At 30.2% G+C, this 18,915-nt stretch overlaps 3 protein-coding genes and 1 pseudogene across 3 annotated transcripts; all 4 read right to left on the minus strand.

Moving 5' to 3' along the window:
* Positions 1-8,266: 8,266 nt before the first annotated feature.
* On the minus strand, positions 8,267-8,776 carry LOC147924351 (uncharacterized). The gene has a single exon (XM_087494529.1). It carries the CDS (start codon positions 8,774-8,776, stop codon positions 8,267-8,269), a length of 510 nt encoding a protein of 169 aa, XP_087350655.1.
* Positions 8,777-8,901: 125 nt separating this feature from the next.
* On the minus strand, positions 8,902-10,580 carry LOC147924352 (uncharacterized). Its single transcript, XM_087496731.1, has 3 exons — positions 10,441-10,580; positions 10,253-10,329; positions 8,902-9,998 (listed from the first exon to the last, which is right to left on the minus strand). The coding sequence occupies exons 1-3, from the start codon at positions 10,578-10,580 to the stop codon at positions 8,902-8,904; spliced, it is 1,314 nt and encodes a 437-aa protein (XP_087352857.1).
* Positions 10,581-10,638: 58 nt separating this feature from the next.
* LOC147924353 (uncharacterized) lies at positions 10,639-12,355 on the minus strand (annotated as a pseudogene).
* A 3,648-nt stretch (positions 12,356-16,003) lies between these two features.
* LOC147924354 (uncharacterized) lies at positions 16,004-17,768 on the minus strand. Its single transcript, XM_087496732.1, has 8 exons — positions 17,640-17,768; positions 17,425-17,536; positions 17,093-17,189; positions 16,880-17,004; positions 16,713-16,797; positions 16,469-16,604; positions 16,197-16,288; positions 16,004-16,109 (listed from the first exon to the last, which is right to left on the minus strand). The coding sequence occupies exons 1-8, from the start codon at positions 17,766-17,768 to the stop codon at positions 16,004-16,006; spliced, it is 882 nt and encodes a 293-aa protein (XP_087352858.1).
* Positions 17,769-18,915: the final 1,147 nt, after the last annotated feature.

The raw sequence follows: 18,915 nt of genomic DNA on the forward strand, positions 1-18,915 counted from the left end.
AAATAAAAAATAAATCAAATTATATGGGGTGTTTTCATCATATTTAATGTGACATTTTATAATTGGATTTTCGGTTTAGGAAATTTATTAATGTTAATATAATTATGGAGATTGTAAATTTTTGTTATGGAAAATCTGTTGTATATCATTTAAATTTGAGAGATTTTAGCATCCATAAAAATAGTTTTGGAGATTTAATGGGTTAAAACTTTAATGGGTAGAGTTGTTTTTGGAAAAATCAGAATGTATAAATGTTGTTAAGATTTTATGGCAATAAATATAACAAATGTTGGTCAATTTAAGAAAGTTTAGTATTTGAGTTTCTCTGCAATGTTATTTATGGAATTGTTTTAGGGGTTAATATTGTAAAAAAAAATTAAATAAGTAAAACTTAAAGAGCATAAACCAAAATGTAATTCAAAAATGTTAATATAGATTTTGGACGTATATATCTCTTTTCTTTTTATTTTATTTTTTATGTTCTAAAAAAGGTTAACTCAAAATAAGAAATTCGGAAAAAGCCCAAAGGAAGTTTCACTTCATGAGATTTGTGGTATCCAGAAAATTTTGGATGAACCCTTTGCCAACCAAACAAAATACTATTTTGATGGCTACATGTATTGTTCAAATTTGATAGGCAAAAATAATATAACCACAAAAATATACCAACTTCACCACATCCACAAGAAATTAAGGCTTTATTTTCAAAATTATCAGAAAACTCTTGTTTATTATTAGTTCATATTTACACAGTTTAAATTTGTGTATTCAAAATATGAACACATTAGAACCACAAATAAAGATTGTGGACGCAAATAGACAAAGAAGCTGATCGTGACCATGGAACGTGAAAGTAACACAAAAGAAAACATAAATATCTAGATAGATAGAGAATTTGTATTTGAAAAACCAATCCAGCATCTCCATATATTGTTACCTTTAGATTCACACAATTTTGATTTGTTGGTCTAATAAAAGTCTGTAAGATTACAGTTAACGAATGATGCTACTTCTAAAATTATAGGAATTATTGCTGCTTGCACAAAAAAATAATAAAAAAAGGAATTATTGCTGAAAGTGCCATTTTTGACCCAAAATCTTTTATTTTTATTTTTTAATGATTGTAAAATTTATTCATTAAAAAACCAATATTACATCAAGTGCAACATTTTTGAGATGGTTTTTTCCACTATGTTTACATTTTTGGCCATTTTTGTAGATTTGTTATTTTTCTCCATAACAAACAATAACAGTAAAAGAGTTGGAAAAAAAAACAAATATAATATTGTTATGAATATTCTATATTATATTGACGCCTATTATCAGCTCATTAGTAGATCTGGTGTATAACCTAAAACTCTAATATTGTATCACTATATATATATGTTATATCCTATAAGATAGATAATAATACAATAGAGCAATTCCCTAAACCGTCTTGTCATAACACGTTATCAGCACACTCTAAACCCTAGCTATATAAAAAAAAGGGAATTTTGCACCCACACCTACTTTCTACAAAAGTATTCATTTCACTATTACACCTACTTTTTACTATTCATATACTTTTCTCAAGTTTAATTACATTTTACCCCTCACTCCTTCTAACCCTTATTCCCAACTAGATGGTTTTCAATTTTTTTAGAAACTAACTCCATATTCAATTCATCTTTACTTTTTCTATTTCTTTCTCATTTCTCTCTCTCTCTCTCTCTCTTCTTTTTATTGGTAATCATTTCTTCAACATTTGTTTTTCATTTTAATTAATATATATTTTAAGTATAACTTGGAAATAAACATTGTTTGCATATTTCAATTTTTGTCCCCATTTTTGTTTTCACAAAAATTAAAATAATTAATGAGTTAAATCCAAATCAAATATAATTAAATGGTATTTATAGCCATATCAACAATTTTTAAAGTCCAAACTAAATTAAATAAATAGTTTTAGAATTAAAAATTTTATTTAACTAAATTTTCTATCTAAAAATTGTATTCTAACATACTTTTCTATCTAAAAAATTGTACTATAACCCTGATTAATAAATATGTTTCCATATAGACACTCTTTGAAACTCTTGTTTGATACTATAAGATGTGTCTATGCTTGATGTGTATATAATTACAATTCGTGGATACAAGTTACACATAGTCATGTAAATACTATTACAATTCGTGGATACAAGTTACAACGACATCATCAAATCCATAAAACCATGGTCATGTGGATACTATTACAATTCGTGGAAACAAGTTACACATGTGGATAAGAAATTGAAATCCATGTAGAGTTAGTGCATTAATGTTCACTTTTTAAAATACATGGTTAGGCTTTTACATTTGTGTCTAATATTTAGTGTGTTAGGCTTAAAGATTTAGGTTTTTGTGGATTCAATGTCTGTGAATCCACAAAACTACATCCAACCAACCACATTACATACTCAAGTTATGAATTTAATAGACTAATTAACTATCCAAAAATAAGTATCCACAAATGCTTTTGAAGCAAAACTTGTGACAGCCAACTCCAATAGTTGAGAGAAGCTCTGCAACCTACAATGTCTTCTTACAAACTTTGTATTTATGTTGAGTTCATGTAAAAGATATTATTAAAGTTTTATAATATAATATAGTAATTTATACAAAAAATTAGTTAGAGCACAGCCATTTAATGTCTTCTATTTTTTAGTAACTAGGAGAGTTACCCGCACGCTTGTGCGGGCAAGAGTTAAATAAAATCAAAATGTCAAAAAAAAAAACCTATTTTCAAATTAGTTTTGTGTTCATTTTAAATATGTTCTAAATTGTAATTAATTTTGTATTTTAAACTTTTAATCTGACATTTCTAAATGGACTTTCAATATATATTATTTTGTTTTAAAAAATGTTAAGCCCATTTGCAAAATGGGAAAAATCCATTGAGCCTGATCCATATTATTTGGTTAATTTAACTTAGGTAGAAGTTGGGTCAGAATAATTTAATATTTCGTTTAAACCATCAAGAAAATTTGGAAAGCAACCCTTAAAAGGGTTTATAGTACTTGATCATACAAACCTTCAAAATAATTATAAAGTTAGCATATACAAAAGATTGTTAACAAATATGCCTTCAGCTTAAACTTCTCCAGTTTACCCTTCATGCTGCATTATGTGCTTAATGTAATAACGTCCAGCAAATTCCGAGCTAAAAAAATAGAAAACACATCCATAAGTTAGACCCTAACATGATACACCACTTGATATTTTTGAACATTAAAAACTTACATAGCCTTGTGATTCTCAAGTCCTACAAACTCCGGTTTTAAATAGATCTTGGAGGAGGCCAATGTGTTTACAATACACGGCTCACCTAGGAATGTTTTAAGTGTTAAAAAGATTATTTAGATGAGTATACAACCAACTCTTAAGAATTTTTACAATCTAGCAAGTTCTATTAATAGTACATACCTTCATACTCTCCAACCCTCCAGAAACACCGGTTCAGTTTGATATGTGAGATGGCATCCAGTTGACACCCATGAAGACATGAAAAGGTTAGCATAGTAATCCATTGCACGACACTTTACAGTTTCATTCCTACAAATGAATATACTTGTTACACTCTACAAAATAAAGTCAGACTTATAAATCTTAATATGAGTAAAGATGCAATAAATGTGACTTACCTGCCATTTAATAATGTTAAAACAACTTCAGAAACACCATTTCCATGATTTCTTCTGTCATCAACAGCTACTATACATCCGCAAACATCTATTTTTGGAAAAAAGTCAAGAATATTTTTAGAATGTTTGTATCCAAAGCTTTTGGTAAAAGTTCAATTTGTACTTTTCTATTGAGGTACCAATACACAAAGTTCCAAAATTCTTTTAGAGTTTCTAGATAACTCAACACAAAACTAAAAAACAATCCATTCCAATTTGGTTATACTATGTTAAAATAAATAAATTACAATTAAATTTCGAAAAACGTACCGAAAGATATGTGATGATTGATCCTTCCACGATATATATAATCCAAATCTTCGAATCGGAAGTAATTTTTGGAGTTGATTGATTCGAGCGGGAACATGGTTGAATCATCCGTAAACTTGATCTGTAAAGGATGATGAGTATTCCTCTCCCTGAGGGTTGGATTGATGATTTGGAAATTTTGAATCTGATACCATTCGCCCTCATAAATATACTTCCGGAGCTTTTTAAGTATAGTTGGGACAAAGGCGACCTCAATCGTGTCACCCTTCAAGGTTTGTTTAAAATCGTGTGAGTAATCTAGCATATAAACACTATTAAAATAAAGATTTATGTAAAATCGATTTTCGATTAATTGCTCTAACCTTCGTATCCACAAGAAGAAGAACTCGTTTTGTGAAGAACTCGGTGACATGCCAAGAATTCAAGACTTTAGCGTGAATACACCAGTTCGTTCGTCCTCGATGAAGATCAGAAATGTAATCGATTCTCATGATTTTACCAAATTAGGGTTTCTTACTCTTGCTTCACTGTTTTCGAAGACGAAAATGGGATTTCGGATTTGTAAGAATATAAACAGTCACGATTAAACGTAGCGTTGCGTCTTAATCGTTTTGGTGTCTTTTTTTTTGTTTTTTAGTATTTATAATTTTAATAGGTATAATTATGATTATAATTACAGATTAGTAGTATTTTTTATAGTCGGTATATTTGATGTTAATCATTGCTAAGACTTTGAGAATAACACTTTTTTTTTTGTCCTTGCATCCATACATGCATTGGTTAATTTTGATAATATAATAAATTTTTTAATCGAAACTATAATACATAATTGATTAATTCATATTTATAATGCACTATATTCAATTATACAATTTGCTTGAATTAAAGTTGTTACTGCAATAAAAATATGAGGAATATTCATATTACAAAATAGATGACAATTAATTAGAAGTCTTACTTGAGTTTTAGCTAGAGACATTATATTCTTAAATAGTATCATTTGAAACTCATCTATTTACAATACTGTACATGACTATATATTCTTAGTTAAGAATATTCTATGGTGATGGATACTGTCGTCTGATTATTTTTGTCTTCCATATAATAGGTTTATAAGACTTTTTAAGAAATAATGTTTTTACCAATATAGAACAATTGTTTCAAACCTTTAAATTTTTGTTTCTTGAAGATAGGTAAGTCGGAATTTTATCAATAATTAAACTAATAGATTAATTGGTTGCTATTTTTAGAATTATACTAAATTAGCAGTTAAGTTGTACCTTAAGAATTTTATTTCACTTTTTTAAAAATGGACTCATTTATTAAATAAATATTATTCTAATAAATATGTAAACTTTTATATATATTTTTTGAAGCCCATTTTCAATTTTCATGAATTTGATGAGCCCAATACAATCGGTATGGTTAATTAAATCACGATGGATAAAGATTTGCGTCACATTAATTTACTACGTTTAGACAATAGAAATTATTTTTGAAAGTAATATAAATTATAGGTCATACAAACATTACATATAGTTATAAAGTTTACATATTCATAATAATTTTTATTTAAATAACCTGCCTTCACCTTAAGCCCCTTATACGATTATTCTATATGCTCCATCATACGATTTATGTAGTAGCGTCCAGCAAATTCGGAGCTAAGTATAGAAAGCAAATTCATAAGTTAAACCCTAGCATGATATACTACATGGTATTAATAAACATTTAAACTTACATAGTCTTGTGATGCTCAAGACCTTCAAAATCCGGTTTTAAAAAGATCTTGGAGGAGGCCAATGTGTTTTCAATACACGGTTCACCTAGAGATGTTTAAAGTGTTATAAAAGTTTTGTAAATGAGTATAGAAAATAGATAGTCTTTAACATTTATTAAAACTTGTAAGTCCTATTAACAGTCATACCTTCATACTCTCCAACCCTCCAGAAACGCAGAACACAAAACACTGGTTCGTTACGATATGTGAGATGGCATCCTGACGACTCCCATGAATACATGAAAAGGGTAGCATAGTTGTTTACTGCACGGCACTTGATAGATTCATACCTACAGATGAAGTTAATACAAACATTTTTTAAAGAGTGAGACTTAAAAATCTTAGCAACATCAAATGTGGAATAAATGTGTCTTACCTGCCATTTAATAGCGTGAAAACAACTTCGCCAGCATGTTCTCTGTTGTCAGTTACAGCTACTACACATCCGCAAACATCTATTTTTTGCCATAAAAAGACATTTTTTTATTTCAAAAAGATGAAAAATTGTTTCCAAATCTATCATATACATAAAACTATTTAGTTTCTAAGTTCTGTTTGTACTTTTATATGGGAAGAACCAATTCTCAAAGTTCTAAAATTATGTAAAGTATAAAGATTCACCAACACAAAGATAGCAATATCTAAGAATAATTGTTTCTGAATCTATCATCCACATAAAACTACTTATGAATAAGTTCTATATTTGTACTTTATATGGGAGGGACCAATCCACAAAGTTCCAAAATTATTAAAAGTCTAAAGATTAAACAATTCAAAGATAGTAAAAATCTTTATCCACAGGGTATAATTGAATTTTTTTTAAACCGTATATTTAAAACGTACCAAAAGAAATGGGATGATGGATTCTTGAACGATATATATCACCCAAATCTTCGAATCGGAAATAGTTTTTTGAATTAACTGATTCCAATTGATTCATGGTTGATTCTTCCGTAAACTTGATTTCGAAAGGATGATGAGTATTCCTCTCCCTTAGGGTTGGATCGATGATTTTGAAAGTCCTAATCTCATACCATTTACCCTCATAAATATACGTCTGGAGCTTTTTCAGTGTTGTTGGAACAAAGGCCACCTCAATTGTGTCACCCTTCAAAAATTGATAAATTGTGTTAGTAATCTAATATATAAGACTTTAAAAATATCAAATATCAGTAGAAATTATCATTTGGGAAATTCTCTAACCCTTTCATCCACAAGTAGAAGAACTCGTTTGCTGAAGAATTCGTAGACATACCAAGAATTCAAGACCTTGGCTTGGATACACCAGTTGGTTTTTCCCCGATGAAGATCAGAAATATAATCGATATTCATGATTCTATCGAATTAGGGTTTTTCTGTTTTCTCTCTTTGTCGGAGACGAAAAGGGGATTTCGGAACTGTAAGAAATCAAAGAGTCACGATTAAACGTTGCGTATTAACGTTTAGCGTTATAACTTTTTTTTTTCACTATTATATATTATTATTTAAATTATGATAACAAAATGAAAGACAGGATGCGTTTTAATAGATATATTTTGCAAGGTTCTAATTTAAATGTGTTTGAGATTTAATTGTTTAAATTAAGACTTTATCATATCTTAAACAATAATTTTTACCATTACGTAATTATATTTTCTATTCTAATTACATAGCAAAATACCACAATTTTAATTATATTACAGATAATTGTAATGAATATTATGAGTAACATTGTATTTCAAAGTTCATAAAAATTTGTTTAACTAATTATGGAAAATAAAATTTAATCTAAAATTCCAAAACAATGTTCAATTAAAAACATAATAATTAAACAGTCTCAAAAACCTATTTGAAAACAACATTAAGTGTTTTGTTCTGGCATTTTCCATCTTTATCAGTAATTAACACCTTCAATCCTTTTCTGGTTGTCACTCGAGAGAATGCAACATAAAGCTGTCCATGTGTGAAAACCGGCTTCGGAAGAAACAATCCAACATGTTCTAGCGTCTGACCCTGACTCTTGTTTATAGTAATTGCAAACGCCATGGTAATAGGAAACTGTCGTCGTCTCATACGAGGGAAACTTTGCATCAGGTGGACTAACATACATCCTAGGGATAAGTACCTTATCTCCAACCTTTTTTCCTGTCACGATTCTTGCTTAATGTTTAGCGATACAACTTTGTTTTTTCACTATTATATATTATTATTTAAATTATGATAACAAAATGAAAGACAGGATTCGTTTTTAATAGATATATTTTGCAAGGTTCTAATTTAAATGTGTTTGAGATTTAATTGTTAAAATTAAGACTTTATCATACCTTAAACAATAATTTTTACCATTACGTAATTATAATTTCTATTCTAATTCCATAGCAAAATACCACAATATAAATTATATTACAGATAATTGTAATGAATATTATGAGTAACATTGTATTTCAAAGTTCATAAAAATTTGTTTAACTAATTATGGAAAATAAAATTTAATCTAAAAATCCAAAACAATGTTCAATTAAAAACATAATAATTAAACAGTCTCAAAAACCTCTTTGAAAACAACATTAAGTGTTTTATTCTGGCATTTTCCATCTTTATCAGTAATTAACACCTTCAATCCTTTTCTGGTTGTCACTCGAGAGAATGCAACATAAAGCTGTCCATGTGTGAAAACCGGCTTCGGAAGAAACAATCCAACATGTTCTAGCGTCTGACCCTGACTCTTGTTTATAGTAATTGCAAACGCCACGGTAATAGGAAACTGTCGTCGTCTCATACGAAAGGGAAACTTTGCATCAGGTGGACTAACATACATCCTAGGGATAAGTACCTTATCTCCAACCTTTTTTCCTGTCACGATTCTTGCTTCGATTACATGATTGGCCATCTGAGTAATAATCAGCCTCGTACCGTTACATAAACCTCCCTTAGGATCTATATTCCTTAACAACATGACAGGTGCTCCTATTCTCAAAGTCAAAACATGGCTTGGCAGTCCAGAAACTTGAATACTGTTTAGGAATTCCTGAGTGTAGATCATATCATCAAGTCCGCTCGTATCAGACGTTTCAATACTATCAGAGCTAAGATATCGTCTTTCCTCACCTGCAAAATTTAAAAATTAAATTTCGTATATGTTTGGAATATTAGAAAATTTTCAAAAAATTAAATTTCTATATCCTTTTTAATTTGCATACCTGGAAGCTTAGTAAGCATAAACTGATTTATCTTATCAACATCGTCATTTCTTGGACTTAGAATAGCTCTTTCACTAAAGAATTTTGGGTCAGTCCTCCTTGTAAATTGTTCTCCGTAGATCTCTTTAACTATTGCTTCAATAGGATTTCCACTTGTATTAATTAATAAATCATCCGGAATTTCTATCTCCACATCCCCACTATCTGACTCGTTAATTTTGCCATCCCCGATATCAAGAAGCCACTTAGAAAAAGTAGCAAGAGCACCTGCATCCATACTATTACGTGCTTTGCGAAGTCTCAAATTTTCGGTAAGTTTAAGAACTTTACAACTATTCCAAAGAACAGATGAGTTGATAGATGCTAAAACTGTGGCTACCCTTCCACCTTCGGTAATAACTGGTAAAATCTGTCTAAAGTCACCTCCTAACACAACAACTTTACCTCCAAAAATCTGGTCACACTTCATGATATCTCGCAAACTCCTATCTAAAGTCTCATAACAAAGCTTGTTCATCATTGGAGCCTCGTCCCATATTATGAGCTTTGCTTCTCTAATTAAATCAGCAAGATCAGATTCGGCATCTATCAAACAAACAGAATATTCATTAAGATTGATTGGAATACCAAATTTTGAATGAGCCGTTCTACCACCTTCCAAAAGCAAAGCAGCTATACCACTCGAAGCAACATTAAGAACAATATTACCTTTAGACCTTATATCAGCACCAAGAATAGTCCACATAAAAGTTTTTCCAGTACCTCCGAAACCATGGACAAAAAACATACCACCTTTACTGTGATTCACAGAGTGAATAATTTCTTCATAAACACGTCTCTGCTCATCAGTTAGCATAGGTAACAACTTATTGTACAATTCCTGTTGTTTTTGAGGCTTATATATTCTCTCATCTGCGATAAGCCTATTTTCTCCTGTGTTCATTATACTATCATCTGGTCTAGGCATTGTCTCGAAGGCCGTAAGAGATGTCCCATTCGATCGTAACATGAGTTCTATTTCAGTTAAACATATATTTTCTATCTGAGTCCGTGACAACATTAGACCTACCACAGAAAATTTTAAACATTTCATTATATATAAATATATATATTTTTTTCTTCGAAAACGGAATATTTTGATAAAAGAAAATATTTTTTTGAAATACCTGGATTGTTCCTGTTTCTCCTTTCTTTAAACAAAATATCCTCACACAAGATGTCTTTCATTTTATTCCAAACTTCAAGAGGAACAGTTAAACTCTTTGTATGCAGTAGGATCGCAAATAACTTTCTTAAAAATTCCCCAAAACACCATTCACCTGCTTCATTTATAGCTGCAATGTACTCCTTATCATCATCCAATAATCCCAAAGCATAGCAAGCTTCTTGGAAATCACTATAAAGTACACCATTGACTGTTTTTAAATAGTCAAAACTTGTTGGTCCTGGAATTTTATTAAGCAGTACTCGCAAGTAATAGGCTTGTCCTACAGAAGGCGGTACATACGTAATTCTGCCTATTGCAAAACTTTTCCGTTTCTCTGATCTTGGCTTCCAAAGTTTTTCTCTCTTATTCCACACAAATTTAGATGGAAATTCAGCATACGTAAGTGCTCTGGCCTGGGGATAAATCTTGTTGCATTCCATCCAGCCCAAAAATTTAGAAGTTCTATTTGTTGTACGTTGCAATACATCTTCTATTGGATCATCCTGATTGTAAATAGCCAATTCTTGTCCTGGAAGATGAAACGGGAGTTTTTCTACGGCTGTAGTACGATAACAAATCGGGAAAGCAAAAATTCGCCAAGAAGCCTCACATGCAAATACATACCTAAAAAATATTGGATTAGTTTGTCACGTATAATTTAATATGAGAATATTTAACAATCCTATTAAGTTGTTACCTGCAATTGAAAAACTTTTTAATTTCATTTTCCTGATCTTCTTCTCCTACTTTGGCTCTAACATAGTCCGGACCTTTAGTGATGTACTTGAACAAATATTTAACTGAACGTGTCTGGTTGCACCACTCAACATTTATATGAGCACGAAAACGGAGTGATAAATCACGATTATAGGGAATAACGTAACTATTATCGTATTGAAATCCTCTTTTCTCCATGATTCTCCCATCGTTACGTCGTCTATATATTAGATAGCCAGCATCGTCGACAACAGTATTATCCATGAATGGTTTTGGGAAGAATTTATTGCATTGCCCATTATTCATGCAGACATTATCTCTGTTCATATGACCACACGGACCATGGATCATCACATCAGAAACAACTTCGTACAAATACTTATCCACCTCTTTATCAGGAATTTCAGCGCTTATGTATTTATCAATATCTCCTGATGTACGCATCTTATTGTCTGGGTGTAAAAACAGAATCATGTGGGCATGAGGCAGACCCCTCTTCTGGAATTCTATTGTATACATCGCTGAAATTTTTTAAAACAAATAATTATTTTTAAAAAACATTAATAAGATATTTTTTTCCAAAGACTAATATAAATAATAATAATTAAATCTTATTAAATACATACCAGAATTTACGATACCAAAAGTTTTTTCCTTTCTCACTTGGTCCATTAATCTATCAAGTTTCATCTTAAAAACTCGGCTACATATATCAGGTCTATCTTCTTTACTAAGACGATGCCTTGCTAGATAACGATCAATTTCAGGCCACCTTGGGTTGCACGTAAAAGTTATGAAAAGATCAGGAAATCCAAAATACTTGCAAGTAGCCATGGCGTCAAGATAATGTTGCATCATATATCTTTTTCCACCAGTAAACGATGACGGAATAAATATTCTTTTTCCATGTTGTGCAAGGTCTTCATGTCCTTTTTTCAGCAGCTTCAAGTATCTTATCGACTCTTTCAGTTCGGAGTTTGCTTTGGTTCATCCATATGTAGTTCAACCTGCTCGACTCGATGGTAGTGAATGCATCGACTAAAAACTGCTGGAATAATTTGCCTGCCATAACAATAGTCGAAGACTCTTCATATCTTTCAAATATTCTATACGCATAAAATTCCCTCATGGTTACGGTTTTCCTTTTACGTCCACGGGTATCCATGAAACCTATATCGATACCTAATCTGAAACCATCTTCACCATAAGGGAACAACAATGGGTACTGTAAAGGCAAGTATGCGGGATGAAGCTCACTTATTCTCTGTAAATTACCCGAACGACTTTCTATAACAATGTCACGTTTATTCACACCAGCCGTAAAATCTCCGGGAATTAAAGCAGCGACCTCTTTACTGGTAGGAAGATTATGAGTTCTTGCATCAGTAGTTCTGTCTGAAGGTAAGATTAATCGCAGACCTTCGCTACCTTCTTCCATATTAAATATTTCACGTGCCGATCTAAACGCCTTAACATGCGGATTATGACTATCAAGCATTTTTTTTAATAGTCCAACAATCTCATGTTTTAAATCTCCAGAAGATCCTGATGATCTATATCAACAACAAAACACAAAAATTAATAATAATAATGATTAGTAGATACATCGAATTATGCTAAAGATATTTAACAAATAATTAAGATATGGAAAATATTTAAATACATATTTATCAATATATATAATTACCTAAATGCAGAAATTCTATTCGTTATCTCGTTACATACATCATGTATATACAATTGCAAAAACATTGGTTCCTTTCCAGGTTCTGGCAAGATATCACCGATAAGGTGATAGTTTTCTCCGCACATCTGAAATAAATACGGCCCTCTACCATTATTTATTGAATGGTTAATTTTTCCACCTAATGATGTGAACGAAAACATCATGTTGTACGCTAGTATGTTATCGCGGAAGTTTTTACCCCTATCGTCATTATTATAAAACAACGATAATAATGTTTTAGGCGCAGTCTTCAAAGTAGGAAGTATTACTTTGCCGCGATGGCAACACAGTGAAAAATCCGGCTTTGCCTTTTTAGTCCGTTTGTTCACCCGTTCTCCATACCACATATATGCTCCAAAATTATCACATAAAAAATAAGGATCTCCATCATCATAATAACCTACATATACATTTTTTTAAAAATTATTATTTCAAATATATGTTAGATATACATACTTATTTACAAAACAGTCGTATAACGAATCAGATATGCATCGAGATATACCATTATTTAATGACTTAGCTTTTATGGGAGGAAAGCCAAGAAACATCTCAGATGTCGCATTGCTTTCATTAGTATCGAATGAAATCCCATCAGTAGAGCTGTCTGAATCACTTTCATCGTTCGTATCCGAATCAGTTGCGACGAAACATGCGAAATCTTCCTGTAATCCGGGAAGAAGGAAATTTTCTGCATAGGCAACAATTGGATTAGTTTTAGCATTTATATATATATATATATTTTATATATATTCTCATTTTGAAATCCTTTCCCGAACATATTACCTTTTTTCTTCCTTTGTGCCCGTTTAGACTTCAGTATTTGCATTCTTTTCAACCTTGCCATCTTATATGGATCAGGATACTGAAAATTCAGTGCATTCGAAAAAGCAGGAAGATTTATCGTAGAACTAACACCTGTAGTTTAATAATGTTGTTAAGTGCAATCTATTAGTTTCGAATGTAACATATATCTTAATGTAAAGAATATAAAATGTCTGTATGTTTTCTAGAGACGGCATGTGTCGTTACATTCTTCCTCCGATATGGAATCTTCGAAGGTCTCATTATAATACGTCAAGTGTAGTAATCTGCAAAATGAAATTCAAAGTACGATCAAGAATTCATATAATCGAGTAATTCTAACAATTTTATTCTAAAATTCGCTGTTAGGTTTGTATATATTGGAAGATGGTGCCGTATATATGATGCCATCTAAAATGTACTAATTATTGATATATACGAATATTGACATATGTATCTATATATCATCTTAACTTTTTTGAATATTTTTTAAAAATATGTTATTTATCTTTCTATTATGTATGGAGATCTTTAATACGTATTTTTTGAAATTTACTTTCTTGATCTTTGACAATATTTTATTTATTTAATTTTTTTTATCTTTTGTTATATTTCCATAATCTTGCAGATCATTATCGGGTCATTACTGAATATCTAGTTTTTTTTTTTTTTTTTTATATTTTCAATTCTTATATTATATTTTTTGTAACAAAATTTTAAAACATGTTAAACTAAATATTTTTCTTCCATTATTAATATTATACTATTAACGAATTTTCCGCTGAATTGTCATATCATAATTATTATTAATTAGGAAGATAATTTCATTATGTTATAAAACTAACATTTGATAAACATTAAAAAGTGATAAAATACCTTTAAAAAACATAACGAATTATAATAACATCGTGATGATATTCAGAAATAAAAATAGTTATTATTATTGAATATCAAAATATGAAACTAAAATTCAAAAACGACATTCTAAGGTCTATCCTTTTTCATGATATATCTTTGCGTACATATTTCTTGTTTTTCACACACCAGAAATATCCGGAAACATCCTTATCATATGTGTAGATTGGCTCATTGTTAGGCATGACATTGTATTCAATCCAGGATTGAAATTGAGATTTCTTGTTCGCTGATTTCAAAATACTATTTTCACCGTCAACGACGGTATTTTGAACGTCAAGATGCGCCAATGAGTTATCTTCAGAAGAAATTGATTTTTTCTGGTTTTCCTGACTTTTTTTTGAACTGGTTCCGCAATGCGATCCTCAAAAAACAAAACAAATTGTTCTTGTTGAATTTGCGAATGGAGCGCACCTTCATCAGGTCCTGATCTTTTCTTGGTGGTTCGACGAACTCCAGATAAACGTTTCATTATGATTCTGCACTTATACATTTGAAACATGTGAATGTAATTTCAATAATACAAAATAATGAAAAGCTTGATTTTTGTTTTACCTTATACGTCAAACAGCAAGAACTTAAGAATTGGTTCAGTTTTTTTTTTTTTTTTTAGTTGACATGGTAAATTAATAAGACTTATATATATACATATAAAATGTATAAAATAAGTTTACACATTTGATAATATTATATTTCCTAAAATTTCGTATTGAAAAAGCAAAATATTTAGGATTACCATTAAGTTTTTAATGTAAAATATTTTGTTAACATAATCGTTAATGGTCATTTTCTTAAATTATCGTATTAAATATTCAGACCATTAAATTTGGCCTTTTATTTTTAACATATTATCATTATTTATGGAATTTTGAAATATGTTTAAAAAGATTTAGGTTGGGGTTTAGAGATATTCTAACTATTAAAATTTCCCAAATGATTTTATAGTATGATATTTATTAAATTATATTGTATATATTTTTAATTTTCGTTTATTGTAACATAATTATAGTAATTGATAGAATTAAAGTTTGACCAATACAAATACACTCAGAAGCTTAAAAGCGTTCTTAATTGTTCAAAATAATTAAAAATTTCAATTCAAAAAAATAAAACAAAAATATGAAATTAAAAATTAACCAATATCATGTTTTGAAATGACGCAACTTTTTCAATCTCGGGGTTCAGATTTGATTTTTTTCCTTGTCATCATGCTATGACCCCCGGTCGATCCAATATTGCTGTCTGTATAATCTCTCTTAGATGAAGTCAAATTCATTTCAGCTGGTGCAATTTGCAACTTATGGTCGTCGAGATCCAAAGAATTATTCGAAAGTTCATTCCTTCCATATAGTTCCTACATTGAAATTACATACATTGAGATTTTAAAGGTATAGAATTCATAATGATATTATGGATATATGTTTTTTTTTTGTTTACTTTAGTACCTTTCCAAATTGCACAACCATGTCTTCTTTTTCCCAAAACTTTTTGACAACATAAGCAGACTTGTCGCTTTTTAAATTCTCGATTGTAATCGAAATTTTAAACAGCATAGTCCTCCCAACCAAGGCAGAGAGACTTCCAGGAATAGGTGCAGTATCGTCCTGAACAAATGTCAAATCTTGATTTAATACTTGTTTTTATAACTTTAAACCAAAAAGAATTCAAATGATACTATACTTACTTTAGGTTTTTCCAAAGCTAGTTCTTCTGCTTTTTTCCAATAAATAGTTGGGCAAGACCGTCAAAGAAGAGCAGCTTAATCTTTTGTGAACTTCCGTACCCAACATGAAGTATGAGTTTATACCTTATAAACAGTTTGGTACGACTTAAATGTGCGTATAGTTATAATCCACAATTCTTTTAAAAATTTAAGAGACAATTTGGTACTTACTTGTAATCAACTTCCATAACATCAGAATCACAAACTCCACAACTATATAGTAAATCCTTTCCAGCTTGAGATTCTGGTGGATATGGCTGCACCTTCTTATTGCAAACTTTACAGGCAATATAACTACCATTTGGGCAACACTTCAACAGAATGAATTGTCGCGATTGTCACACATGTTCGCGCCTGTAAAGAATTAATCAAATATTTATTATCCCAATTATAATTCAGAAAAAAATAAGATCACGATATCAATTTTACGTTTGAATCATTACCTCAAGTGCATAAACGATTTGGTCCATAGTACTCTTTTCGTTCACAATGAAAAACTCCTCATATAATGTCACCTTGGGTTTCTGAGGGCTTGGGTCATCATCAAGTTGTACTAAATCAACAGCATCAGTAGGCAACCTATATAGTTATGATAATAATAAGAATATGTGTATGATTTAAGCATGTCGTGCAGAATAATATAGAAAGGATATATATATTCATATATATACATATATGTATACTTACTTATTTCGAAACGCGTCTACTTCAGACATAACTGGATTTATGAGAATATCGGTAGAGTTGAACGCATTGGAAATACTATAATTTCCTGTAACATGGATTTAATTGGCAACGTTAGATTTGACAATTATAAGCTTTAAGTTTTGTTTTTTCTGAAAGTAAGATATTACCTTTCCATTCCTTCAGGCATGCAAATCGTATTACACAAACGACAACAGTATCTTGATGTTCTTTTATTTGTGTATCAAAGTCCTTTGCAAGATCCCCCCACACCGTGAAATTTAACCGGGTTCCACTATATTACGAATGCATGAAAAATAATAAAATTTAGTTATTTATTTTAGATTAAATTAATTTTCAAAATATTTACGAAAGTTACTTACGTTAAATCTTGCAAATCGAAGCTCAATTTGACATTATCCTTCCCTTTCGTTTTGACGCTATCAAGATTTCCAACACTGACGATTTGGCCGATTACATCTACGAAAAAAACATGAATTAATATTTTGTTTTTTCATGTAAATATAACTTTTAAAAACAAAGTTAATTAACAACTCACCAAACAATATATTCTTATCTAATTCTCCAGATAAGATAGTAGTAAACGCCTGCAAATATTTTTCTGGAACATGAACTGGGAATTCATCACATGGTTTCACAACAGTGGTTCTATAAAAGACGATTTTAAATCCCAAAGAACTTGTCTTAAAATTACTATCATAATCTACTAAGCTGAACGTATCGACTATTTTAGACTCGCCGACAGCGAGTTGATTTTGAAACCTGCTGACCAAACCATCTTCAATAGATGCATGTATCCTTGTACCCTATATATAACGATTTAAAGTTATAAAACTAATATCCAGTTTCACTAAATTTTCATAGATAATTCAAATAAACATGATGCTTCAATTTAAAATTAGAACTTACATCACTATCAACGAAGACCATCTGAAGGGACTTGAATGATTTCCAAAGTCTTATGATACGGACTCTTATCTTTTGATGGTCTAAAGCAGGGTTGAGATTGTCTAACTGAACAAAAGGTCGAACGTTCATCTTTTTAGAAGTCATATTGAATTGAGCATACAACTCATAAACACATAAGCGGAACAATATTTATAGAGATGTTATACAACCGACTTGATTTTTTATTTTTTTAGAATATTTTCTTACATTATTTTGTTAAAACGATAATGATGAGGAATGTAAACATATCATTTATGAATATTCTCGATATGTTTATTATCATTATTAAAAAAGTATATTTAACATTTTTTTACTCTTTCAGATTTAATGAAATTCATCAAGCAGTTGTAAATTACCATATATCGTTATTAAAATAAATGTTACTTTGTAAATTATAATAATGGTTTTTAATATTTTTATTTAAACAAATCTCTATATGTTAAAATTTGCAACTAACTAAATTTAATAATAATACAGAAAAATAGTATTTTAATTATTTTATTAAATCCCAAAAAAATCATCAAATATAAACTTACAAAAGTGTTTTTCAATAATTTTCAAAAAATACAGAACTTCGAAGAACGGTTTTGAGCATAGTTATCAATAAGGTCTTCGATGCTTCTCAAAGGAGTCCTCAACAGCAAGATGAATATAGGAGTCAAGTGAATCTCTGTATTTTGCAGAAGGATAAATTCTAATCAGTATTTTTTCATATCATCTAATCATTAATCAAATAAAGTAAATTTTTACTGTTACCTTAGGTCTAAATCGAATCTATAGTCGGTATCATCCAAATCTTTGATTCTTGACTCACCATGATCAACGTAATTGTACCTAAATATTTAAAGTTAGTCAGATACATCCACATATTTCTAAAATATATAATCGAAAGACCATCCAAAGTAAATCTCTGACTTACATGAACATGTAGTCTGCAAATTCTGCACTCTTCGGGTCCTCGACAATCTCCGAGCATCCATCGCCATTGGTTAGGAGAACATTATCATCTAGCATTACCGATGTTAAATAAACAAATTATTCATTATCATAATAAACTGTACTGAATTACTAAACTAATTATCTATAAACAAACGTAATCACCTCCGAATCTTACTGCTTTCCACATTTTGAACAGACAGACCCTCTTCCTGTTACGCAGTTTGAAAGTTTTGAACATATGATTGGCATAGACTCCTGTTGCGAAGCAGTCAAGTACATATCCCCTTTGGAAAAAGGT

Source organism: Camelina sativa, chromosome 17 (genome assembly GCF_030686135.1).
Source record: "Camelina sativa cultivar CO46 ecotype springtype chromosome 17, ASM3068613v1".
NCBI classification, from domain to species: Eukaryota; Viridiplantae; Streptophyta; class Magnoliopsida; order Brassicales; family Brassicaceae; genus Camelina; species Camelina sativa.